Source organism: Haemorhous mexicanus, chromosome 12, assembly GCF_027477595.1.
Source record: "Haemorhous mexicanus isolate bHaeMex1 chromosome 12, bHaeMex1.pri, whole genome shotgun sequence".
NCBI lineage: Eukaryota > Metazoa > Chordata > Aves > Passeriformes > Fringillidae > Haemorhous > Haemorhous mexicanus.
The window spans coordinates 13,915,682-13,943,638 of record NC_082352.1 but is presented as its reverse complement, the minus strand read 5'-3'; the positions used below and the strand labels follow the sequence as shown (position 1 = coordinate 13,943,638).

General features: G+C 38.3%; 1 protein-coding gene across 1 annotated transcript; it reads left to right on the top strand.

Annotated features, from left to right (window-relative positions):
* Nucleotides 1–18: 18 nt before the first annotated feature.
* Nucleotides 19–27,801, top strand: SLC7A6 (solute carrier family 7 member 6). Its single transcript, XM_059857158.1, has 10 exons — nt 19–94; nt 5,637–6,197; nt 10,092–10,217; nt 12,009–12,153; nt 14,585–14,708; nt 22,459–22,562; nt 23,593–23,689; nt 24,344–24,493; nt 25,173–25,356; nt 26,536–27,801. The coding sequence occupies exons 2-10, from the start codon at nt 5,678–5,680 to the stop codon at nt 26,628–26,630; spliced, it is 1,545 nt and encodes a 514-aa protein (XP_059713141.1). The 5' UTR covers nt 19–94; nt 5,637–5,677; the 3' UTR covers nt 26,631–27,801.
* The last annotated feature ends 156 nt before the right edge of the window (nt 27,802–27,957 follow it).

The window sequence follows — 27,957 nt, the reverse complement described above, 5'->3', positions numbered from 1 at the left end:
ATGCCGGCGTGGGGGGGCGGGGTTGAGGGGCCGCCATCGCTTGTCGGGCGGCAACGGGCGGGGAGCATCCCGAGACAGCTCCGCGGGAGCGGAGGTAACGCGGTTCCGGCCGGCACGGCCCGGGTGGGGTTTCGGCTTTCCTTCCCCGCTTTCCTTCAGCTCCCTTCCCCTTGAGGGAAGGCGAGCAGGGAGCGGCCTCAGTGCAGGGGCTGCGGCGGCAGCGCCTGCCCTGTGGAGCATCTGGGGCGGCGGCTTTGGCGACCCTGGCTGCCGCAAGCGTGCGGTGGTAGCCAGATGAATGCCGTGTGTGTTTCTGTGTTGTCTCTAAAGGGCGCCCCGACTCTGACAGCCCTCGTGTGAGGCGGGTGCCTGCAGCTACTTCCTTCCCGGGGCTGTGTGAACCTCGCTTATTTGATAAGGATAAAGTGGGTCACCACCGCTTGTGGGGAGCGGAGCGGCCTCCGAGAGTGGCGATGACAGCTCTGGAAATGCCCCCGCTCCTGCGGCAGCCCTCCGGCGCTCAGGCCGGCGGCCGCAGCCCCTGGGGTCACGCTTATGGCGACTCGAGGGTGGCTTTGTGAAGCCACGTGTTCCTTTAGTGCCTTTTGGTGGTGGATGCAGAGAATTGTCACTGCTCAGTTCAGCTGGCAGGGCGCTGAAGTGGGCTTAGCGAGACCCTCAGGACAGCACTCCTTTTCTTGCTGACGTTTAGTAGTGATTTTGGTTGTTTTATGTGTTTTTAAATGGAGGGTATTAACTGCAATCTGATCAGGTGCGGTTGTAAGTGCCACCTAAAGAGTACACATGGGTGTAGCGTGTGCCTTTTGGCGTTATTTTTCCTCCTTTGAAGAGGTTTCCGCATTTCCCAGCATGAAAAATAAGGTGAATTACTTTAACAAACTCTACGATTGTTCCTTCTGTCTTTACCTGGGGCTTATTGTATAAATTTCACCAGATGTTCCTGTCACTGCAGCAGCTTTGTGCACTCCCAGCCTAAATGATCAAAGTCCCTGTTGTGAGCTTACTTCTGGCTTTTTCCTTGGAAATGTGTAAATAATTAAAAAAATGAAATATATGAAAATATTCCTTAACTACCATACTGATAACTATCAAGTGTAAAGACTGTCCTAATAACTTCTCTTTCATACTTTTTTACATGATAAACATAACTTGTTCTTTTTTATTAAATGGATGTTACAGCCAATTCTATTTGATCAAAAGTTTGTTGGTAGGATTTCTTTTTTATTGTGCTAAAGATTGTATGTTTGCATATGCAAGCACAAAATACTTGGTTGAGCAGATCTTAACAGTGGGACTTGTTTTTGTTGCACGGGCTTCCTGTCTGTTAAGCGTATATATGGTAGGGCAGGGATTCTTCTCTCACCAGAAAAAGAAAAACATGTCCTAGACAAACTCTAAGCTTTCCCTGTAAATGTTCAGACTATGAAGTGCCTAAATATATACATTGCAACGAATAAGCGTTTCTGGACTTGCAGCCTTTGCTCTGTTGGTGCTTAACTCCCTGAAGACATTGATGCTGTTTGCCTGTATAGAGCAATCTTGAATATTGCTCATAGGGCCAGTCGTGTTCAGAAACAGGAGCCTTACATCTGGTATACTTGAACAGCCAATGTAAAGCTCTGTTACAATGGGAGTTGTTTTATGCAATCAACAGCTGAGGAAGACAGAAGCAAGAGCACCAGAAATCTTTGCTAATGAGCAGGTATTGTATAAAAGCACAGCAAACACAGTAAGCTTTTAGCAGTTTGGTACTTCACCTTGGTCATTAAATCACTTGCAGGTTCATCCGAGGTCAAACAACTGACGGGTCTTTGCTCGGTGGGAGAAAGGGGATCTTGGCAGATGGTTCCTCTTTTCCCCCCCTTAAAGGAGGGCCACCCTGTAATGCAGTGTTAGTACATTGCTAATTGCATGTTAACCTTCATCAGCTCCTCTGGGACCTGGCTGCAGTGTGATAGGTCTCACCAGAAGATACATTTTTGGTGAAACAGTGAAGCGATCCTAGTTTCAGGTCACTATGTCCTGGTTTCATATCATAGCTTTCTATACCAACAGCAGAGTCATTTCCATAAAAAAAAAAAAAACAAAACAAAATCTACATATATCAGCAAAAAGATTCCTCACAGCTGCAGTGATCAGCAAAAAAAAAAAAAAAAAAAAAAGAGTTGAAGACATTGTGTTGCACAAGGGTGAGTGATGAGGAAATCCACATGTTGATTAGCTTGTGTGGAGGCAGAGCCCTGCATTAGCCATAGCACTCCTGTGGTCAGGCTTTGGCAGAGTTAGAGATTGTTCTGAAAGTATTTTTAGCTGCTGTATATTGGGATTATTGTACGTTAGAAAATGTTTACTATTTGTCTCTGTTTCTCCTCCTCCAAGCCTCTCTTCTGTTTCCACTGAAATAATGATCTTGTGACAGAAAAATGGATTTTGATATGTGTGTTTTTTCTCTGACATAGTTTCAGTTTTCTCTAGTCTCTGCTTTCCCTTTCTTGGTTAGTTTTTTGCAATTGGTCAAAGCTGCAGATTCTGATTCTTCTTAGGCTTAAGTGAAGTACTTGGTGGTACTACGTGGTGACTCACGTGAGTCGGGCAAACAAGCAATTCCTGTCCTGAAGGCTTTAAAAAGCTTCAAAATAAAACAAACAAGACTAGGGCAGAGAATGAAGTATCAAATCTTCATTGAGCTGTTGTACACACCTTCAGGCAAATCCTAGTTGTTGGCAGATTCCCAAAGTTGGGAATAACAAAAGCAGGCTCAGAGGGGAAGAAGGAGAATTGGGGGACAAAAGAGTCTAGGTTGAGAGATACTGAAATTGTTCTTTCCTGGGTGGAGATAGTAGGGCAAGAAACAGTCAAGGTCATAGGTAACAAAACTGTATAGAACTGCAGTCACGTGCTGCTAATTGAGGTGGATGCATTTGAACGGTGACTGAGTCTGCAGTTGCAGGTAATTAAATGCACCTCTGAACTCCAGACCATGAGGTAAATCAATCATGGTTACTCTTTGTGCAAAACTGGCTCTGCATTAACACACCAGGTTTGATGGGATTAGAATTATTCAATTGACTTAAATCATCAAAATGCCTGGGTATTCCAAGTAATGTGTATGCTTCTGATGAATTTGTACTTTGGAAGGTGTTCAGGAGGAAACTGAAATGATGATTAGGATATGTGAGCAAGAAATCCTAAAGCTGTGTAGTTACCACCAAAACAGTGTTTTACATTCATGATCAGTTCTTAACATATTTATGCAGTTTTGTCCTTTTGCTCAAGGGCTGAAAATGAACATGGCATGTTTTCAAATGGTAGCTGGATGTCATAATAATAGCTGTAGTATTCTAGTTTTTTCTGCTGACATCTGTTCAGGGTGAATTGCCTTCTAAAAAACATTTGCAACTGGTGTCCTGTCCCGAGTTCTTTTCACGGAAATGAAAAGACTCAATTTGGAGTTGAATAATAATTTTATGGGTCACAAATGTTTTTTTAAATCCACTTCTTACAGCCAAATCGGTCATGAAAACATCTGCTTTGATTATTCGTTCTGCTGTTTTGCAGAGCTTTCTGATGATTGCACCATATCTATAATTGCTTAATGATTATATGCATTTACAGATAGTAACTTCCTCTTGTAAAGCAAACAATCTTGTGAATTTATAGAGCATGTGTATTTTTGAAAACTGCTCTACTACATCACTAACAGAAAGTCAGGCTTTAAGTGGTTGCAAATGAATTTGGCACAAGGTAGATGGAAGAATAAATAACAAGAGAAACAGGTAACAACTGGTGTGATCAATTGACTTTGCTTTTCCTTTGCAGTTTTGCTGGCACTCATCTGTAGAAACTGTGGGGATGCCTCTCTTCAAATTAATTTTGTTGGAGGTGCCTCACTATAACACTCAAGCTTTTAAGTTCTGATATGGCAGGGATTAGTTTCTGGAAGTTTGAAAAACTTTTGTTTGATTAAAAGTGTGAAATTTGATGTCTTCTGATGTATCTGTGAGATTTGATGTTGACTCATATAAATGATGAAATGTGTATTTAGTAATTCAGCATCTTTAAAGTGTTTATTTGTAGTATTGAGGGAAAAATAAACCAGAAGGCATCCAACTAAACAGATTGAGGGTCTCACTTTGCATTATTTAAAAGAACACAGTCGCTAAAGATTCATGAGTTGGAGATTAATGATGTAATATTTTTCAATAAAAAATTGTACTCCATTTCAGTAGAAGTTACTTCTTTAATTGACTGAAAAGAATCTTTGTAATTTTCACATTTTCATTCTAGTTCAGGGATGTCTGGTCAGATTCTCTGTGCTTTAGTATACAGGTGTTGGTTTTATGATAGAGGAGGAGTACTCTCTCCAAAAAGGTTTGCCTACAAGAGCTTGTAGATGCATGTGTGGTTTGGGTGACTGAATGTTGACTTTCAAAATTCCCATATTCAGGTCTTTTGTTGTCACAGTTGACAAGTTTATTGTTGCATTTAGAAAACCTTTTGTAAAATTAGTGTTGCCCCCAAAAAAGCACAAAATCCACCCCACGCTAGATTAGCTGCTTTATTCTAATTGACCCAGATTTTCAAATTTTTTTTTCTATTCTATAGTAAGTAGCTGAAGTATACACTAAAGGTTTAATCAGGGGCAGGGCAAATGAATAGTTATGAAAATAATTCTGGTAGATACGTAGAGCCCTTTTTTTTATGCAACTGATAAGCTAGTGATCTTAAACTTGTGTAAAATGGATCTAATGGGTCTTATTCAGAATTATCAATGTCTTCTTGAGCTGAGAGATTTTATTAGCAGTAACTTGCTTTTGGAAGGCATTTGGGAGCATTTTCTGGAGACTTCAGAAGGGGGCTCTGTGCCAGTCAGTCACTTCTGAGGCAGAAGAAAAACGTTGATTTCTGTGTCCTCAGATAATGTTAAATACAACTGCTAATGGAGGAATTTGGATTGAAACTACTGTGGGTTTTTATGTACAGTCTGTACTTTTAGATAATTGAGTGATGAGGCAGTGGGAGCTGGATAAAGAGTTCTACAGAGGGAGTGAAGGGCTGTGGTGTCAGTCAGAGTCCAGGGGTTGGATCAAGGGCATTTTGGAGTGAATACCTCTGCCTGTGGCCCTCAGCAATTGATAATGTGTTGCTAGATCACTCATAAATTACCTGTGTAGGCACAGTACTTGGCTTGGTAGTTTTAGTATTGCAATACATCTGTGTTCATGCTTAGAACTTCCATCTTGGTCTTGTGGTGCTTCCTTATCTATAATGTCTCACTGTCCTTCTTTCTGGTCTTTCTTCTGGTTTTCTCAAGACAGGAGACCTTTAATTCTGTCATTCCTACAGTTTTGTTTTTTGTTTTCCTGATGGTAGCAGCTCCTCTTTCATTCTAAGTTATATAGGAATTTGTCTCTTGGTTTGTCTGGATTTGTTCTGTTCTTTAACTGTGCATGAATTTGACTTTGTGTAAAATGAACCAAACATGAAGCAACAAAAGGAAATACCTTAATTTATATTTGTAAATCATAGGGTAAAAAGGTGGAAATAAGATTTTGCAAGAAAGTCCTGGGATTAAAAGAATAAAATTAATTTCAGCTGTCTATATTTTGTTTTAGATTGTGATTTGGAGTCGTGGAGAATTCACAGTCTTTCCACTATGGCAGAAAGGACAGATTATACAAAATCACAAATTTCACTGGCTGAATACAGCCCTGTCAAATCAAAAAGGACAGATCATAGAGGAAAACAGGATGGAGACGAAAATACATTGCAACTGAAGAAAGAAATATCTTTATTAAATGGGATAAGCCTTATAGTAGGCAACATGATTGGTTCAGGTATCTTTGTGTCGCCCAAAGGAGTTCTCATCTACAGCAAATCTTATGGATTGTCTTTAATAATTTGGGCAGTTGGAGGGATATTTTCAGTCTTTGGAGCTCTCTGCTATGCTGAACTTGGAACCACTATTACAAAGTCGGGAGCCAGCTATGCATATATCTTGGAATCTTTTGGGAGCTTCATTGCTTTTATTCGTTTGTGGACCTCACTCCTGATTGTTGAACCAACTAGTCAAGCAATCATTGCCATCACCTTTGCTAACTACATCGTGCAGCCTTTCTTCCCTTCTTGTGACCCTCCGTATGTGGCTTGTCGTCTCATAGCAGCTGCTTGTGAATGTAAGTATTTCTTGAAATTTACTGTGGTAAGTTTTTATCCAGGGTATGTTTTTTTTAAAACATCTTACCCACACTCAGAGTTGGTGCATACTGGATCTGCAGTGGTTTGAGTTACAGTGGGGAAAAGAACAATCCCAGCATGAGAAACTTGTAGGTGTTCAGTCAGTGAATGACCATTTTCTCAGTTGAAAGCAGAACAAGGTGTTGAACTCTTCCAGGCTTACTTACCTGGCAAAAATGGGGGTAAAAATTGTTTTGACTTGAGAGACGTATTTAAACCTTGGGATGCTCTTGATGTGGTCTTAAGAGCTATTGCAGAATGGCTCTTATGCTATAAAGTCTGATGTATTCTGGTTTGCAATAATTTCTCAACAGTTACATGGTTCAGTTACTACTCTGGTTTCAAAAAATCATTCATTCAAGATTTTTCTTTATATTTGGGATTGACTGTAAGATCAGTACAGCAGTATGTGTGGTAAAGCTGTTTTGAAAAGTGGAAATTTTGTATGTACATAAAATTGAAATATTTGTATTCATATAGCCAGCTCTGTTAGTCAATATAGAGGAACAGCTGCCCACATCCTTCTGCTGTATCAAAAGAATGAAACTGTATGTTTGAACTGTGTGTCTTATTTAATTTTAGGTGTTTCCTATTAAAAGTGTTTATATACATATTTTACATTTCCAGTAAACAGTGAAAACTGTATTTCAGCAAGTGTGGAGGACAATGCTTTGTGATGTACTGATCCACAGCTGTGTGCTCTGGAGCCTGTCACCTGTATTGACATGATTTTCTATCAAAAATCTAACACAGAACTTGGACTCTAACTGCCAACAATATGCTGCAAGGATATGTGCTGCTTCTAGCTGGTTCCTGTTTGAGGCATCTTTTGGAAGAGCTCTAATATTTCTTGTTAAGTTGTCTATAAAGGATAAGGAAAGGGAAATGTCAGAGCATGTACTTTGGATATTTGACCTCTGTAACTGGTTTATGATGATTGCAGCTTCCCCTTCCATTTTTGTTATTTTTTACTGCTGTGGAAGCATTAATATGCTGGTTGAGGACCAGGTAGGGGGAAAAATAATCACAAACATTTTCCAGGAAATCTGTCAGTTTAATCAGTTCTGTTCCCTCCTTCTTCCAAATGAGTGAAGGGCCTGTGGTGTCATGTTCACATTCCTTGAACAGGTATTGTCCCAAGGTGTCTTGGCACAAATTAAGGAGTGTGGGAGAATCTGCTCTTCCATTTAAGGTATCCCCTCACTCTGAGGGCAGTTAGCCCTTATAAAAAAGAGTTGTTTAAAAAGCAATAAATTAAGATAAAGTGATTGAATTGAAATTATTATATAGTAGTTATAGAAAAATACTGTGATGTCCTCTACATATGCTGTTAATAAAGAGGATTTAGCACCTCTTTTTTTAGTGGAGACACATGACAGCAGGATCACTCTCAGGCAGGTGGAACAATTTACTTTAACAGCCTGTTTTATGGTTTAAATGCTTGTTCTGCCCTGCTCTGAGTGTCAGTGCTAAGACTCACCCCTGCTGTACAGCTTCATTTAGCTGTTAAAGCTTAGACTTCTCCCTGTCTTGGCACCGCTGATGTTGTTTGTCACATCCCTAGCTCTGGATATGATTAATCCCTTAATAATGAAGCTGCTGGGAGTGGAAGTCTGCACATTGGCTAGGTACAGATTGTATGTAAGACTGGGTGTGTTTGTTTTGGGGTTTACTTTTAGTTTTGTTTGTTGGGTTTTTTAAATTTTAGTAATAGCAATACCAGAGCTAGTGTGAAAACAGCCTTTGTGTTATACAGCATTACTTTGACAATCATTTTGGCAGTGGGGTGCTGCAGAACTAAACTTGACAGTTCTCAGAAACTTTAAGTGGCTAAACAATAACTAAATTGAAGAAAACAGTATTTTTACCAAAAGAGAGATGTGGCTTATTCAGAATATAACCTCTTTTTTTCCCTTATAAGGTATCAGAGTATCATTTCATCATCAGAGACCAAGCCCTAACTCACTAATAATAATTAATCCCAATGAAAGTTGCTTTAAAAAATATGGCAGAAATAAATCCAGCAAGCAAATACTCCAGTCACTAATACTGAAGAGCAAAGACTGAGCAGAGTTGTTATTTTTTTTTTTTCCCTGAAGGCTCTTTGGGAGCTGCAGCAGTCCTGACTCTGACTTTTGAAATTTGATAAGACTGGGTTTTTTCCCTCCCTCATCTTGCCACACTCAGTTGAAGCTCACCCAGCTTGTCCAGACTGTAACATACTAGTGCTGTGCTTATCTGATCATTACCTTTCTTTTGTTAGCTTCTAAAAGTTATTGTTTTCAATTTGGTAGCTGTGCTAAGGTCGTTTTTATCTCAATAGTGTCATGGTAATCTTGGATTAGGGGAAAGGAAATAATATATCACATCTTTATATATAATTTTTATTTACTGCTATCTTACTCCTGAAACAATCAAGTTTAGTTTTTATTTATATGCATATTTAAAATACACAGTACAAGAAGATTCTATGGACATAAAAAGTATAGTAGTATATAAACACTTTTTCACTAGCTAGAGAGAAAACTGAGATTTGGGAGAAATACTGTTTTCAATACAGAAGTTTCAATTATATAGTGATAATTTAGCTAAGAAAAATATGTACCAAATTACGATTTTGTTAAATAAAGAATACTGAAGATACTGAACCCTGTTCAGTATCCAGTCCTTGAGTTCAGGCAAAGGTTGTCTGGTTCTCAACTTCAGAGAAAGGTAATGAATGCATAAGCAAAATGTTGAGAGTCATGAGAACTGTCTTGGGGAAGTTGGTCATGTGAGTAAGTTTAGTCAGCAACTACAAAATATTCGTGAGATCTGAAAGTCTCATTTCAAGTTTCATTGTATTCTTGTGAAATACATCTGACTAATTTATTTTTGGATAGAGGACTAAAGGCATTCAGAATCCTCATTACTTCCTACCAGTTTGTAAAAATCCAGACTTCTGTTGTATTAGCTGTAAGGCACATGCTCTTTAGAGCTACAGAATGGTTTAGGTTGGAAGAGACCTTGAAGATCATCTCGTGCCAACTCCCTGCCATGGGCAGGGACACCTTCCACTATCACTGGTTGCTCCAAGCCCCATCTAACCTGGCCTTGAACACTTTCAGGAATGGAGCACCCCCAGCCTCTCTGGGCAACCTGTGCCAGTGCTTCATGACCCTCCTCACATGGATGAATTTCTTGATGACACCTAGTCTAATCCAATCCAATCTAATCTAATCTAATCTTCCTTCTTTCTGGTTAAAGCCATTACCCCTTGTCCTCTCAGTGCATGCCCTTGTAAAATTGATATGTTCTCTCTCCATAATACACTTCAGTAGAACTGGAAAAGAGTATTGAATCACCTGTAAGCATACTTAGCATTGCAGCTACTCCATGGATGCTGAACTCACCCTCAACCTAACAATGAAGCATAAAGAAACCTTTTCAAACACTCTTTTCATACACTTGCCCAAAGGAATTTCTAGATAATCTTTCATTTATTAGAACAATATTGTTACATTGAAATGAATTATTTCATGTAGCAATTTCTTTAGTTTCAGGGTAGTTGCAGAGCACAGCTGATGAGAGGTAACATTATGAAAATGGACATGTAATCAGAGAACAGGAAGGTATTTCCTTCTGTCAGTTGAAACATTGTTTAAAACATGTTTCCTGCTGTTTTGTTGGAACCAGTGTGTTTTCAGGACCCAATGTATTTGGTTTAGTTTAACCTAAGTATTAGTATAACAAGTCAGTGCATATTTAGATGACAATTAAAAGCTTTGAAAAGTGAGTTAAACTGAGCATTGTTCAAATAGTCTTTTAATTTTTCTTTTTTCTTCCTTCCCTAGGTCTTTTAACATTTATAAATTGTGCCTATGTGAAGTGGGGCACACGTGTGCAGGATGTATTTACTTACGCTAAAGTCCTTGCTCTTATCGCCATCATCATCGCCGGACTTGTTCAAATCTGCCAGGGTAAGCTTGTAAAATTGAAGCAAAGGTTTGTGCTTATCAATTAAGCTGAGTGACTGATCTAAGGACTGTGAACTACCTCTGTATGTTTTAGGAAATGCCTCAGTAAAAAAAGTATAATACAGCCACCTTGAAGATACCCATAATACCAGTGTTAGGCATTATCATGATACTGTGTCGTGAGATATCCATCTTATCTCAGTTGACTTTGAACTTGGTGAAAGGAAGTAACTGACTACTCAGCAATGTTGTGTTATTTACAGCCTGCAGTACAGAATTAAAAAGGAAGTGAAAACAGCAATACACAGAGACAGCAAAATACAGCGGGAGTGGTGAAAGTTATAAATTTCTCTAAGGAACATCTACTTTACTGTGAAATCAATTGAATAGTCTTTTTACAAAATGAATCTGTGGCCTGAAAGTGTCTGAACTTAGGGCACAAATGTGCTAAGAATATGTAGGTAGATTTGTGAAGCTACAGCTCTGTTTTTGCTCAAAGCCTGAGTTCTGTTATAGCTGTTGAGAATTAGAAAGTCTGTGTGTGTTGGGCATTGTGCCTTCAAGTTGTGCCTAAGAGAAATTCTGAACTTAGTTTTGTTCTTAGCTCTTCCTTTGGGATGAATTTTTTGTTGTGTTAGCTTAAGAAAATTATCCTGCTTTCAAAGCTGCCATAAAGGGCTGCCTTTCCCTGGCAATCAGACAATTTATGTCCTTTGCTTTAACTGGTTATTGTTGAAAGCTCATGAGCAAGATAATTATAGTGAACCAATCAAGAATAGGCATATGTGAGCACCAGCATTAGTCCTTAGCACATCTGCCCATCCCTTGTTTCACAGAAACCAAGCTTGTTCACATCTGATTTCCTTGACATTGTCTCCATTTTCTGTTCTTAACTCAGCAGTTGCTCCACCTGTGTCTGTGCCAAGGGAGTAGCAATGTCTGATTGGGATAAAAAGGAGAAAAGAAAAATAAGTAGAGATATTTTAGAGGCTTCAAATATTACAGTTTTAATGGAGTCTAAACACTTCAGGATGCATAGTATAGGGCATGCTTTGGAGTTGCACAATAACTTGCCTTTCTGTTTTTGGTGGTTTTGTGTGTGTTTATATATATATATATAGAGAGAGAGAGAGAGAGTCTGAATATTAAACTGTGATTGATGAACTTGTCTTGACTTGCTTACAGTCAAATGATGGCACAAGTTTTCACAAATACTGGTCCAAAAACCACACATACTCTTTTAGCTTAGGAAAATTTTATCTTAACAGGAATACTTTATAATCTGTTAATTTTTCTCAGTTTTCTATTATTTCTAGCAAAACCTTAAACATCCCTGTAGGTGTTTGTGTTTGTCATAGTTATCTAAGTCACTTGCAATCTTTATTTTCTGCTTAGGCAAAATGTTTGAAAACTTAAAAGGATATAGAAGAATTTAGTGGGTTATTTTCTAAATATATATATGTTATAAACCCCACACTTAACTCTGAGTACTGTCATTGCCATTTGTTTATAGCTTAGTCTGAATTTAATGTTCCTGAATTTCTTGTGCTACTGTGGACAAACCAGGTGTTTAATTGTAGAATGGTATCATACAAACAGAATAATTCATAGTAATTTTAAATGCCATGCTTATTTTCATGGCTGAAACTTGGAGTAGAATTGTAAGAAAGTTCTTAATAAGCAGATTTGAAGGAATTAGGGTTTCGGAGGTGTTTTTGTAATTGTGTGGCACATGGAATAATACTCACTACTGTATTTTAGTATCCTGTCCTTCACTGCATCTTTTCCACACAGGACACACATGGCACTTTAAGAACTCTTTTGAGGGATCCTCTACTGATATTGGAGAAATCTCCCTTGCATTATATTCTGCCTTGTTTTCTTACTCTGGTTGGGATACACTCAATTATGTAACAGAAGAAATCAAAAACCCAGAAAGGTAAGTGGTTTGAGCTTTCTAAATGGGGATGGTTCCCAGGTTGCTGGGTTTGTGGCTGTTATTCACTAATAAATTATGAGCTCATACAGAAATGCATAGAACTGCTCTACTGGTGAGGCTGTGGATGTCCACCAGCAAAGATTTACTAAACTCCATTAAAAGTGAAAAAGAAATTAAAACACAAGAACAGTTAAGTGCAGATGATTGCAGGATGCTGTATTCAGTGCTAGATAAGCTTTCAGTTCAAGATGTTGTTACAATTTATTATAATAGGTGTCATTGTTGCAATGGAACCTAAATGTTGTCTGTGTTTACCTATGCAATCATTCTGATTTCATATTTAAGAATATTAATATTTTCCATGAATTTATACTCTAAAAGTGTGACTGGCTAATCTTGCCCAGTTGTGAGTCTGTAAGCAGACCCCTTTATGTTAGACTAGAATCCCCTTTGATAATTTTTGCATCCAGATTGCTATAGCTGAATGATAGAGAAGAAAGAAGAATGAGATGGTTTTTTTAGTTCTCCCAACTGATTTTGACTTTTGCAGTTTATTCCCTTCTATGTTGGATGTTGAGTTTTATGCTGGGAATTTATCTAACCAGGAAAGCTATCTATTAAAATGGTGGATAAGTACTTTAAAGACAACCTAGCTATTTTTAGTTAGATTGAATTCCAGATTGACAGTTTGTTTCTTTAAATCCTCTTGCAAACACACATTTTGTATTTTCATAAGTCATTTGGTCTTCAAATTATGTTTTTTTTCTGCTTTAAAGCTTTTTTTGCAATGGCTTTTTCTAGAGTTAGTATAGTGTTCTCTGTTACCAGTTTGATAGCTATTCTATTAGATGCATTGTTTTGAAAAACAATTTTTCTCACAGGATATTAGCTGATAAAAATTTCTTCATAATCATTTGCTCTAGATGGGCATCAGTGCCTAATACAAGCTTCATTCTTGGTAGAATGGTAGCTGGTAAAGTGAACTTCAAATTCCAGCTTGCTGCATTGACAGTTCTTGGGAATAATGAGGTATTCTGGACTTCTACAAAATTACTACAAGACTTACATATTTTTCATGTTCACTTGATTGGAAGTGCCTTCATGCTTGCCCACCCAAAAGTTGCAATCCACAAATTATGTTTGACATTGTCCCTTGGTGTTAATCTTGGATGATGCAAAGCTCTTAAAATGCTATTTCAGATTTTTCTTACATTGTGTAATATTTCTGAATGAAATTCAGAGTTTTCTGCTTCTTTTTCTTCTCTGTGCTGGGATTCTTGGGTCTCTTACTATGAGCGTGCAACCTGAAAGAAGAGTCAGAACTCCCAGTTACTAATTTACTGATTTATATGGAGGATTGTGGGCTTTGTTTGTTTTTCTGCTTCCATGGCAGCAGACAGAAACAGCTGGACTTCTGGGCCTCAGGAAGTTTTTGAGGAAACTTTCAAAGTTTCAGTCAGACTGATAATTTTTATGCTTTGGGGTTTTGGTTTTTTTGGAGGTTTTTTTGTTGTTGTTATTAAAAACAATGTTTGTGGCAGATGCACTTCAATGTCATCCTGCTGTGTTTGATTTCAAACTGGGCAAATGTGAGAGTAACTCTCAATTCTGCTTCCCCTTTTGAAATGTTTGAATATTCCTGTAATGTTTGAGGGAAGAACAAGACTGAGAAAAGCCAAAGCCCAACATTAAAAATGTGTTTCTGTGGAGCTGCACACTCATGGCTGTGAGTTTATCTCACAGTTAACTCTTACCTGCTCACATCTAAAGGTTAGCAGTTTCCTGTTACTCTTGACTTGTTTTTGTACAGCTTTCTAGACATGTGTTTGCTAGTAGGATACACCACATGTTGGGGCTCATAGCTGTTCAGCAATTTTAGATCTGCATCTCTGTTGTGCAGCCCAGTTAGTTTGTTCTCTGCAGTGATGAGTGCAGATGAGAAGAACAGGGGTTTGGTTTAATAAATCTTCCTGCATAAGTTCCAGAAGTAAGTGCTGAAAGAACAGCCCCATTCCACAGGGAGAAGGAGTGCAGAACCTCAGAGCTCTGCCTCTTTGGGTTCTAGGTGTGGTAATTAACCTGGACATTAGGAAATCATTTAAAGCATGTAAGTTTGAAGGCTGTTACTACAGATGTGGAAACCTTGAAGTTAGAGTGATTGTAGAGCAGTTGCAGAGAATCCCTTTTTACACATAACTTAGGTTCTAAGTTACTACAAAAATCTGATTTTTTCCAGTCTTCTATATTAGAATTTCTAGTTATAGAAGAAACCAAACTCTGATTCCAGAGATACCTTTTTTGAAATCTTTATGCTGTCTCATTACTTTTCTCTGTATTGTAAATGATACAAATAAATAATCTGTTACCAATGTAATTTTTCTTTTTCTACAGTTGTGGGTTTTGGAGTTTTGGTATTTTTTTTGTCTTACAGGAACTTGCCCCTGGCTATTGCAGTGTCTATGCCAATTGTGACTATTATCTATATTATGACCAATATAGCTTACTATACAGTGCTGGATGCTCACGCTGTTCTCTCTAGTGATGCTGTGGCAGTGGTAAGTTGACCAAGTGTTACAAGTGAGTGTTTGAGATGCTTAAAAAAATCATTGTAAGGATATGAGTAAAAACCAGATTCTCTGGGTGATGGAAGAGAATTTTATCCTCAGTGGAATCTGTAAGAAGATTTAGAGCATTGTATTCAGTGGATGAATGAAGAAAGGAGGTGAGAATTAAGCTATTCAAAAAAATCTGATGAAAATGAAACACTTTTATATGCTCAGATATTCTACATGTAATACAGGATACAGATTGCTTGTTGCCCTTGATGTAGTTGGTGCAAGTTGGTGTAGGTTGAAAATTACATCCTTGAATTTTTAAAGAAACATGGTCGTAATATTGCTACATTTTAGAGTTTCTGTTGTAATCAATCAGCAGATACATTTCAGCCTCCTTGTTGCTATTTTGGGAAGAAGTGAAGAGGCTTTCTCCTTTTCAGTGAAGAGGCTTTGAAGGGATGGAGTGAAGCTATTTCCGGTTTCTGAATGGACTGCAAGTTCTGAGTAAAAGAAGTATTAAATGGATCTTTCCAGATCACATTGTGTGCTGTTTTTCTTGGTGGCTGTGAGGCAAAAGAAACCCCAGATGTTTCAAGGGGTTATATGGGAAAAGAAATTATAAAATGCCCTCCTTTTACAACACAATTGGCTTCATGTGGTATAGCCCCAGTGTTGGGGCTAAGAAATGGATTTTTTGAAGCTTTTTTGTTGAAGAAATTTAAGGGATACAGCAACAGCCAGCTTAAAAGTTCTGCAAATGCTCTTCAGATGGTTGCTGATCGTGTCAAATCACTCCCTTTTTCAGTGATTCTGTCAGAGTTTCACAGTTGACTTCTCTTTTACCTCCTTATGGAAACCATTACAACCTTTGCTATTAACTTTTATGGAGATGAAAATTACTCTGTAGCACAAACACAAATAAGGAAGAGCAGACATTTTACCTCATCTTTCACTATTACTGAACCTTTTTTACGTTTTTTGAGACTACTATTGTCTGTGAAAGTGGCAGCTGGCTCCACAAGCACTTTCTGGGCTTTTTTGTCTCCTGACAGGAAGCATATTGCTGCCAGTGCACAGCTTGATACCTGCTTCCTGTGTTTGGTCATGTCTGTGGGGCTTGATTGAGTTCCCACAATAGGTGGTGTTTGGCAGCTTACTTCTTTTACTTGGAAGAGCTAAAACTGGTTGAAGCAAACAGTTGTCTTGCATAGCCAGCTGTCATCTTTCTTGGAGCTGTACAACTTTGTCAGCAAACTGGGGATAAAGAGGATGACTTCAACTGCATCTTTGAGTATCGCCCTGTGAGTCCAGTGTAGATCCATCAGTTCACCCTGGTGCTCCCATATTCTAGAGCAGGCTTGCTTTGCTTTGCCATGCTCCCTCAATGAACTGGAACGTGGGAGGCTGTGTGTTTTAGCTGTTTTATTCTTCTTTGGTGTATTTAATAAATGTTGAGTATCTTTTTTCTAATGGAATTCAGATGGAAATTTTTAAGTTCTTCTTAGACCTTTTGGGTATTACTTCTCTTCCTTCATTGGCTTCACTGGCTTCTTTTCTGAAAAGGAAAATCTGCTTGTCCTTAGCCATTAGTGTCATGTTCCTCTTCTTTGCTTGCACAGGCACTTCCCAGTAAGGTTTCTTTGGATGAAGAGCACATTCCATACCTTCAAACTGAAGAACTCTTCATTAGGGGCAGGCAGTTGCTTTTAGAGGGAGAGTTGTTCAGAAAGTTATTTTCCTTCTTTCTTGGAGCTAGCTGTACTTCACTGCCAATGCAACACTCCTGATGGCAGCTGCATGGCAGTTCTCTGGCTTTGGAGTCCAAGCTGAAAAGCTGAGCTGAACTTGAGAATGATATATTATATTTTCAGTATGAGATAGGTAAGAGACTTGGGAAACACTGAACCATTGTTCTACAGCTAGCTATGAAAGATGCTAAGAAGAGGATAAACACCTAAGAAGGGTTAGATCAAATAGCTTCAGCACCTCCATGAAAATATAAATGGAATGTTTTACTGTTGGAGCTGACATTGGAAATTTTAATGTGGGCTGTACAGAAGAGAACTTACATGCAAGCAGGAATGCATGTGTATTAATACAGCAGAGTAGTGCTGTTTCTCTTGCCATAAGATTGTATTCAGTGACCTGAAAATGAAGTGACAATGCTGGACTTCTTACTGCTCTGGTACCTTTTTCTCCCAGTAAAGGTGTTGCCAATAATACAATGAGAGAATTATGCCTGTTTGAGTAGAATTGATCAACAGCATGGTAATTGAAACAAGAATTACAGGACACACATTTAAATTGTTTTCTTTTGCACCTTTACAATTTTCTGGGTTTGGTTGAAGGGCGCTCTTTCTTCTAATATATGTGACATTAAATCTCATTTGGGGACAGATGTCATATAGTATCCTAACAATGTAATCTATGGCAGTGGGACAAAACTTCTGCTCAGGTGCTTTTTTTTTTCATGTGCAGCTTCCTCATTGCCATAAATCAAGAGTTTGTTTCTGTTAGGCAATAGCACCCTAGAGTCCTCAGAAGCTCAAAATTAAGAAAACATATTGTAGTTCTGACTGCCAGATCTTCCTCTAATGTGCAAATGTATTTATACTTCACCTCAAGAAAAATTTCAAAGAAGAATTAATTGTGTTTCCAAACTACCAGTCAGATTGCTCATATATATATATTCATATATATCCCCTTACTGTTCTATATGATTTTCATGTCAGAATGTTAATAGACCTTGGTCTGGAAAAGCTCCTGGGGAATAGGATTGAAATGAGTTACATGAAAAGGCTCTGTAGATGCTTTTTAAACTTTCCTAATAGAAACACCTGATAATCCTTGGGTATTTTTTTGGTTTAAGTTTCTTATTCATGTTAGGCTACATTCTCTTTGCATTTCTCCATTTTTCTCTCCAATCAATACTGTGTGCTGCTTTGCCAGCCTCACATGTGCTTGTGTGGCTCCATGTGCTCTCAGTGTAGTCTGACATTTCTTGTGTGCCTCTAAGTACACTTCTAATGTGCAGCTAAGTGTGATGAAATGGTTCTCATCTTGTGATTTGTAATATGACTGTGAGTCTTGCTACTCATCTGTGTGCCTGAATTACTGAGTGTGAGGCAATATCCTGTGTATTTTGCTGTGGCAGCTCTTGATGCTGGAATTTCTGCTGCTTTTACTTCAACCTGTTTGTACAGAACTGTTGTTTGGACCTTTAAAAGGACAAAAAAGTGTTCTTGCAAACCATTCACAACTTACCAGCTGATGATCATGAGATCAAACTAACCCCAAGACAAAAATAAAATGTAGTTTATTCAGTCATTCATGCCTTGAAACAAAGCTGTAATTCAGTTTTTGACCATTCTTCTGGGAGTAATGTAACATTTTAGTTATGATTAAATAAGGGCAGTTCAGCTTAGAAGTGCCTGGCTGGAAAGCCTCTTCCTTCATTATTATTCCCTGATGTTTGAAAAAAAAAGAGTCAAAACTAAAGGGGACAATTCCAGCTGCATGTCCTACAGTGTGCATGTATCCATGTATACCTTACATATTCAATGGATGGGAGGGCATAAAAGAACTGTATCTGTAATTGCAAGGGTTACATCAGCACTTCTCTGAATTCTCTGTTTCCAAGCTGTTAGAAGCAGTTATAATTCAAGTCTGGACTACAGGATTTGTCAGACTATAGCAGAGATGACAATTTAATCTCTTAATCCTTCTTGCTCTTTAGACTTTCTCAGAAGAATCCTGAGATGATATCCATCCTCATAGTGGTGGCTTTCTCCTGTTATGGTGGACTAAATGTTTCTGCTTATAGCTGCCTCCAGGTAGGCTCCTCTGTCATCCTCCACATACCTTTGTGAATGCTCTATTCTTTCCTCCATTGCCAGCTCATTTGTTTTTATAAATGCACTTTACAACTCCCAGAAGTAGTGGCAGTTAAAGTAGAATTGGTGAGGAGCTCAGCTCAAAGCCCAGATCTGGCTCATTTCTGGAGGATCCATGATTTTACAGTTGTGGTTTTAGCAGAAAGCAACCACTAACTCTTCTACTTTTCCCTCCCCCTTTCCCTTCTTGGTGCAGTGCACTCAGTGTGCATGCTTGATAACTTGATTTCGTGTTGTACTTTCCTCTACCCTGCCTTCTTATGCAAAGTAATCCTCTGATATGCTTGCAGTGAATGTTTCTTGTGGCTGCTTTTACTTAGACTTCAGTAACTCTTTTAGCAAGAAATGCTGTGGAGTTCTTTGGGTTTCTCTTTGTTTACAAGAGACTATAGCTGAGCTTTGAAGAAGACATTTCTTGGCATCTGTTAAAGGGAGGATATTGAAGGATTTATAAATTTGTACTCAAGTGCCTGAGTAGTAGTAATGAAGTTGGCTGATTTTTGTTATAAATAAAGGTGAAACCCTGTCAGAAAACACCTGCCTAAAGGCAGGTGGGTCTTTATGTTCATGTTAATATCAATAGATAGATTAGCAAACTTCAGGTACTTTTCAACTTTGTTTTCCTGAAAGATCATTTTGCAGGCAGATAGATCTACTTGGCAAACCAAGCTGAACTTTTTTTTAGATGATTCTCAATTAAAATAGTCTTTTGTATTGCCTCACCTCAAGTTTAGCTCTTGAAGTTTCTCTACCCTTTGCTCTGTGAGGAATCCCAACTACAGCATTAGAAAGTAGATTGGAAATGACAGTGTTTGGTAGAGGTTGTCACTACTTTACTCTCTTTGTTGAAGAGTCTGACTTGTACAGCTCTAGGGAAATCACTTATTTAGGCTTTGAGCTGGGTCAACAGTTGATGCAGAACATAGCCTGCATCCAGAATACATTGAATCTGTAGCATTTTGGTCTGTATATAATTTGTGGGTTTTACTGTTCATATGAATTAAATGTTGTTTTCCAAGATGTGTGGAACAGTATTAGCCTCTCCTAGAACAATTGGATACACATTACAGGACAGAAATAGCCTTTGAGTTGAGTGCACCTGTCACTCACACTGGCCTATTTCCAGATGTTTCAAAGGGAAATAGAAAATGTTTGCAAAGAACATCTTTGGGGGGAAAAAATTTCTCCAAATGATATATTAGCTAATTTGCATCCTTCAGCATAAGATTGCATTAATAGGTTTTTTCTCTCTTCTTTAGCTTCAGCTGTTAATATTACTTCTCTAAATGCTTATCCTTTAAGCAATTTTACTAAACATCTTAATTCTCTAACATCTTGATCTGTAGCTTAACTTTATATATCAAAACAAAAAATCCTCCAGGAGTTTTGTGTCTGGTTATTTCACTTATTGTTTGGCTTCAGAAATCAGCAGTTCAGGTTTAAATATTCCTTTAAAATATTACAATTGCTTACTAGAGTTATCTTCTTGTCCTTAATCTTGTTCTGGAGGAGTTGTCTTAATTCATTGACTGGATCATAACAAATGGCATTCTGCTTCAGGGGACTGGGTTTCTCAGCTGCATTTAGATGCAATAAGGATCTGAGAGAAGCACTTTGGGTTCTAGGAGTTATTTAGTCCTGAGCAGCAGAAATCTTTTATATACAATAATGTAAATTATTACTTGCATTTTCAGTGGGCTGGAAATGTAATCCATGGTATACAGAATGCATTTCTAATGGCATGGCCATTTGCTAAACTGATGTTCTGATTACAGCACGAAGTAGATATGCACATGGACTAGTTCTTTTATACTTTTCCTATGTTATTTTTTATAATATCTGTAGGAATCTGTATGCATTTTTCCACCCATGTTGAAGCTCCGTTTTGAGGGAAGCTGTGCAAAGGTGGATAAACTAAAATAGCTCAGGAAGAGAACCAGGGTGACACAATTGATGCATTATTCTGAGCCTTTAGGCAAGGTTCCCTTGAAGTAATTATGTGGTTTTGCATTGTCCTTTAGCAGCAGGGAATCCTGTCTACCTTTGAGGCTCAACTAAATGACACAAAGGGATGGAATATATTCTGCTTTTTAGTGTTAAGGATGGAACACAGCAGAGTTAGATTCTGACCCACAACCTGTATAATGTGATGGGCAAAGCATTTTTTCAATGCAGACAAAGAACAGGAAACTATAGCTGACCAAGCCTTCATTTATGTCAGTGAATTTCTCAGCATCTTGTGACCTAAAGATTGACATTATTTAGAGGGTTTTGTCTCATGAAAATCAAGCACTCATGTAACAAAAAAAACCCCAAATCAACTATATTAAGTCTTTTAGGCTTTTTTGACCTATAAAAACATTTAAGAAAACAGATTGTAGTGCACTGCTATTGATGATCTGGTTCCTGGAGTAACTAAATCAAAATTTGACCACTATTAAATAGAGATAACTTCATATGGTACAGATAAAGGCCAGTTCTGAGTGTTTATCACCTTTGATTGAGCTCCTTAGCTCATAAATGTTATGATGAAGACGAGTGCGTTGAGGGAGAGGTCAAGGGCAAGGTATTTAAAAATACTAAAAACTGAAGAAAAGTTTTATAATAGACAGACCTGCAGAAAGCTGAATTACTATCTATGCTTTTTATGTCTGAGGATCTTGAAATTTATAAACCAAGAGAGAGATAAGAAAGTGATTTAGAGAAAGGTTCATAAAAGGTTTAGATTACTGCTGCTTGCTAAGAAGTAAAATGTTCAAATCTTTGTTTGAATACTACTTATACATGAGTACCTTTCTGTTTCCTAAAATAGTGACTTCATGCTGTCTAATGTAGACATGATTTTTTTGCTACTATGACTGTTAGTTTGCTTCTGTAAAAGAAATGATGGAAGTGATTTAGTTATATGTCGGTAGGCTTGGGATGGGTAGGAAAGCTTCAACCCATATCCTCTGAACACAGCGTGAGGGCATTTCTGCCTAACTTCATGCTAGTGTCCAGATATGTACAATGCTCAGACCAGGATGGGAGGTAGAATTCCTGTCAGTCTGCATTAATTAAATTTCTTCATGTTTCAAATGTGTTGTCTGATACTTTAGGTCTCTCTGCCTTTTTTCTCCATCCAGGAGGTTGAACAGAATAGACCAGGACAGTATATAGCAAATTATTACCCATTTTTGTTTTAGACCAAGATTGCTGTCAAGCAGTGGCTCTTACCACTTGCTGTGAAACTTTGATGCTCCTGACTTCTTGGTTTCAGAGCTCTACCATAGACAGTCGCCACAGTTTCTTGAAGTATTGTCTAGCAACATCAAGTATTGAGCAATTGATAAGATCACTTGCTCTGTTATTTGCCAAGTTGTGAGAGTGGAGTCCAGAGGCCCTGCCAGTGGAGCTAAAGAAAAAGATGCTGCTTAGGAAACTGAAAAAAAAGGGAAATTAAAGTAGATTCCTAGAGTAGAATCTATCAATAGCTGTGATGTTGACAGTGGTTATTCACTACACTTCTCTTTTGGTTAGGTTATATTTTTAGTAATCCAGAGAATGTTCACTTTTGTTCTGTACGTCATTTAGATAATAAAATATAGTAGGATTGGGAAGAAAATTCTCTAAACATTTTCTTTTCCCTTGTGATCAGAAAATATGAGTTCAGATGCTTGGCTAAAGAAGTTTGTGCTTATTTAGAATCCATAAATAAATAAGACAGCTCTGTGATTTTTCTTGTGCTGCATTATGGACTGTCCTTACTATGTTGCTATTTTTCCATACAAGTGTATTACAAAAGCTCTGATGTCATGGGTTTACATATTCTTTTTTGCAGATATTTTCATGCTTCCTTTTCTTTTCCTTTTCATCAGACATTTGCTGACAGGATATTTGGTATGTTCAGCTGGACAATTCCCATTGCTGTTGCCTTTTCTTGCTTTGGAGGACTTAATGCTTCAATTCTAGCATCATCAAGGTAGAGCATATCTCTTTCAGTTTGGCAAATGTTAATAAGTCTTTTTACATGTTATGTTATGCTGATCTATTATCAGAGAGGCAAAAATACTTTTTAAACACAACCTATAATGAATAGCCACAATAAAACCACAGATCTAAATAAACCTCTGTGTGTCTGTGCATACATTAACACTGCCTTGTTTCCCCAAAGCATTCCTGAGTGTATGCAGAGCATGATTCTAAGAGCAAATGAATTTTGTCTGTCTGTATGGTGAGTCCTCAGGCCTTCTGATTGTTTGCATTACCTTCCATTTTAATTGATAAAATAATTCTAGCAAGTTTTTGTTTTCAAATGTATTTATCTAAAACTTACTGACCTTTTAAAATCACTATTTTAAAACTTTGTACTTGGAAAAACCCCAAAAAACTTGCTACTGCTATGAAGCTGCAATCAGAAAGCTTAGGATACTGTGTAGAACCTTTTCTTTGAGCACTGATTGTGGATGTAACTAGCAAAAGTTTTAAATAGATTTATTCAGGCATTTTAATATTCTTCCTATCCATTGAATGAATTTGCAATGCCTCTATGGAGAAGAAATATGATCATTTGGTGGAGCAGTCAATATAGAACAGTTGGTAATAAAATAGTGTGTTTGTTTTTTGAGCATGTGGTTGAGTGACATCATTTTAGGGACCTGGCAATCTCTTCTGGTTGGCATTGAAAACTATTCTTCCCTAAGCTGGAATGATTTCGGTGCTAGCTTTTAGAATTTTGTGAAACAATAGAAATTTGTTTCACTTACTGGAGATACTGCCTATTTTACCTGTAGGATGATTTTTTAAAAAAATGGTTGTTAACAGCTTGTTTCTAAAAGCTTAGCTACCTTTCAATGGTTGTTGTACAAAATACCTTTATAAGAAGGTTCCACTTTAAAGGACAGAAATATGGTGTTGTAAATATTTATTTTGACCGGTGTTATTCTTTGATTTTCTGTAATATATTCTCTCTTGCCTGTGGTCTCAACATGTGTTTTACTGCTTTTTTTCAGGCTATTTTTTGTAGGATCTCGGGAAGGTCACCTTCCTGATCTGTTGTCTATGATCCACTTAAAGAGGTTCACACCTGTGCCAGCTCTGCTCTTCAATGCAAGTTCTTGCTTTTCTTTTCAACTAATTAGATGGGACACACAGCACAGCTTCCCTCAAAATGGAGCTTCAACACAGGGCTAGAAAAATGTACACAGATATATATGTATAAAAAATAAGATGAGAAAAGTATAAAAGAACTAGTCCATGTACGTATTCTATTTCATGCTGAAATCAGAACATCAGTTTAGCAGAAGGCCATGCCATAAGAAATGTGTTCTGTTTACAATGGATTGCACTTTCAGCCAACTGAAACTGCAACTAAGAACTGACATATTTTGTATAAAAGATTTCTGCTGCTCAAGACTGAGTAATTCCTAGAGCCCAAAGTGCTTCTCTCAGATCCTTATTGCATCTAAATGCAGCTGAGAAACCCAGTTCCCTGAAGCAGAATGTCATTTATTGTGATCCAGTCACTGAATTAAGGAAACTTTTTCAGAACAAGAATATGAATTATTGAAAGGAAAACTTAAAAAAATTTACAAGAGATAAAATATACTATCATCAAGGTGATTGCTGAGAGAGTAATTTTTTGAGGCATAAAATTATGCCAGACACTAAGGAGTATAAGGTGTTACTTAAAGGCAAAACCAGGATAAACAGTAAGTTTCAAATCTTTGGGTTTAGATTCTTACTCTTGTTCTTTTCTGACAGTGTTTTATGACCCTTATTTACCTGGCTGTGGAAGATGTCTTCAAGCTGATTAATTACTTCAGCTTCAGTTACTGGTTTTTTGTTGGTCTGTCTATTGCTGGGCAGTTATATCTACGTTGGAAAGAACCAGATCGGCCAAGACCTCTTAAGGTAACACTTTCACAATTGTTTCAAATCCCTACCTTCCATATAATAAAAGTACTGTCTAAAATCTGGACCATACATGTTAAATGTAAAGGTTACAGATTGATCAGGACATAAATTGTGGTTTCCCTTTGATGTTGTACCATGAAAGTTAGCTTGTCTGCTAGGTAAGAACAGGAGATTGTTGTGTCAGTATACTTCATTATTATATGCTAGTTCAATAAGTACCCTTTCTGTCTGCCCACTGGAGAGTGTCTCAAGAGCCTAACCTAGTAGTTAGCCTTTTATCTAGCAGCAGAAATCTCTCATTGGAAATGCTCAAGTTAAGTAACTCTGTGGATCACCTTTAGCTCCGATGGTATCTGATCCTTTAACTTCATACTTTGATACTCTACTCAAAAGAGTCAGTAATTCTTGTTTCCCAAGTTTTACTGGTTTTGTCTGAAAGCACTTCATGCCACTATGCACTTTCTTTCAGCACAGCAGAGTTACCATACTTGATTACTTTTGCAATATTTAGCAAATAATTCTGCAATTTGCTTATAGTCCTAAATAGCCAGATATATGCGAGCAAGAACAGCGAATTCTACAGAGAGGTTTCAGAGAGAAAAGTCTGTATCATAATGTTTGTAACTATAGCAGTGAATATTTCATTAACATTGTGCTCTCTTTTCTCTGTCTACAGCTGAGTCTGGCTTTCCCAATAATATTCTGTATATGCACAATATTTCTGGTGGTAGTGCCACTCTATAGTGACTTTATAAATTCAGTGATTGGAATTGCCATTGCTTTATCTGGAATTCCATTCTTTTTCTTGGGAGTTTATTTACCTGCATCAAGGAGACCTCAATTTATTAACAAGATTATGGGTAAGTTTCTTTGTTAGCTGGAGATGTTGTTAGGAAAAAGGAAAGGTAAGCAGGTGACTCTTGGTCTGTTCATGGAAATGGTTGTGGTGGGCTGACCCAGCTGAGTAGCCAGGGCTGGCTCATCAGCACCCCCAGCAGCATGAGGGACAGAACAGGAATTACAAAGGTGGGAAGACCTGCTGGTCAAGTCAAATAAAGTTTAGTGAGTGAAGAGGGGAAAAAACCCTGCTGCTGCAAGAGCAATCAATCACACATCTCACAGGCAGCCCAGTGTGCAGCCAGTCTCCAAGCAATAGCTGTATGGGGAAACACTCCCACAGGCAAACACTTCTTGCTCAACCCTTTTCTATTGCTGGACATGACACCAGATAGCATGAAATAGCCCTTTGCATAGTTTGGGTGAGCTGTTCTGGCCATCTTCCTGCCAGACATCTGCCCTGTCCCATCCTGCCAGCTGCAGGAAGAGCTGAGTAAGAGGAAAGAAAAGAAGCCTTGATACTGTGCAAACACTGTTCAGCAATAGCCAAAACATCGGGAAAAAGTCTTTATTTGAGCCAAGATTGATCATTGTAAAAAGTGTGAACATTCTTGGTAGCACAAACTGTCCAGCTTTACTGAATCAGTTATTTGAAAATAGATAGATTTTATGTCAGTAAAGAATGGAATTTTGCCTTCTGTTGAATGACAGCAGTTAAATTACACAAATTTCAATTTTTCTCCATCAGTGCTCTTTTGTTATTGTCACTATGTGAGACAGCCATAATGAGGGATGTGGTAAGGAAGGTTTATAGCATAACCTGACCCTGAAAGCAGGATGTGGTCCTGCAGTAGTAGAATGTATGTAAATAAATACTTATTAATCTTGTAGCTTTCCCTGTGTGCTATTATATTTACTTTCTTTATTCCACCAATTTTACACTCTTAATTATAGAGAAAAAAGATTTTAATTCAGTTATTTGGCAGGGTGCCTAAGAAGCAGAATACCCTAGGATATCAACAGAACAGTTTAAAATTCTGTTAAAAATGAGTGGGACACAGTTATTGTACTAGCTTTTTTTGTTTGTTTCCCTTAAGAGAGGTGAGACAGCATTCCTGACAGCTTTCATTAGTCAGATGTGTTTTGTAATTAGAGTTGAGATAGGTGGTTGTTGTTCTAATCTATCTCCAATTTCTCTGCAGGTGCAATCACACGAAACATACAGCTGCTCTGTTACTGTGTTTTAACAGAGATGGACCCAAATGAAGAAAAGAAACCAGAAATCAAATCCAAGTAAAGTTTAAAGCCATTACAAGAAGCAGGAGGGAGGATAAAGCAATTGCACAAATGAAAGGGAAGAGCTGGAACTGGAAGACACAAAAAAACTGTTTTTGGTGGTCTTTCAGAAATGCTGTAAATATTCTTACTTGCAGATGGGTTCCAACGTGGGTCATGCCCTTGTGTCATCCTCCTAAACTGTGGCATGTTTTCAGGGCAGGTTTTCATTGGATAATGATTACCTACTCATTACCTACTCACACAAGCTGTGTGTCAATACTGTTTCTTCTTCAGAATTGGTACAAAAATGGTAAGAGCTAATGGATCAAATTAGATTTCTGCAGAACCAGGTGGTGAAGTAATGCATTATTACATCAGACTGAAACCCACTTTGACTCCAAAGACTAAGTCATTTCCAGCTTAATTCTGATGGATGCTTGCATAAAATGATTTGCTGTACTGTCTCAGTTATTTTCCCAGAAGAAAACTGGGAAACAACAAACTACTTCATTTGTTTTTCTGCTCCTCATGATAAATTAAGTTCTGCTCCATTATTTATAGACTGAACCAACCTTTCTCCCTTAAAGATTTTATTCTGTATGCTACATGGAAATGTATCTGACTGTGGCAAGGATTTAATCAACTAAGCATCTTGCCACTGAAGATTTGATTAGTGGTTGATTTTTTTCTTGTTAACTCATTAGTACTTTGTGTTGTATTGTGTTCTCATATGTTTTAGTTGCATTAAGTTGTACTTTGGTTTATCCCAGTTCCCCCTGTTGTAAAGGTTCTGCCCCTGCTGCCTCCTCCCTCCTTTTTAATGTCAATCTCCCTACCTCCTCCCCCTGTTCCCCAAAAGTGGCTGAACCCTTCCCTTAACGCCGCCCCTCTGTCCTGTCAATCACTCAATGGCCCAGCCCCTCCCTCTAGAAACTTCTACCAGGAGCGTCGAATGACTGGTTCAGGCACCAGGGCCCCTCCCCCGGGTAGCCCTTATTGGCCCCCCCACCTGCCCGTTTCCCTGATCCCCCGCCCTCCTGTATCCCCATTGGCTGGCGGACAAACCCCTCCCTGGTTTACTCCCCCCTGTACACCAGCGTGTGCACCCCAATTCTGGGTCTTCAGTTGGCTGCGTCCCTTGGGTATAGGGTCTCCTTTCAGCTCCACAATAAACCTGGCCTTTGCTCCGACTGGAGTCCGCTCTCCTTCTTCTACCAATGGCGTGCTGCTGTCTCATCCGAAAGGTGAAAGCCTGAGCCGCTCTCCCGAGCTCCCGAGGAACGGGAGAGTGTCCCAGTGTCCCCAGCTGCTCGCTGTGCCAGAGCAAGCTGGGGTGACTCCGAGCA

What these genes read in the sequence shown, in the direction of transcription:
- SLC7A6 (XM_059857158.1), top strand. Translation starts at nt 5,678, where the DNA reads ATGGCAGAAAGGACAGATTATACAAAATCACAAATTTCACTGGCTGAA. An exon ending in CATAGCAGCTGCTTGTGAAT is followed by an intron (nt 6,198 to 10,091) that starts GTAAGTATTTCT and finishes TTCCTTCCCTAG; the next exon opens with GTCTTTTAACATTTATAAAT. An exon ending in ATCGGCCAAGACCTCTTAAG is followed by an intron (nt 24,494 to 25,172) that starts GTAACACTTTCA and finishes CTCTGTCTACAG; the next exon opens with CTGAGTCTGGCTTTCCCAAT.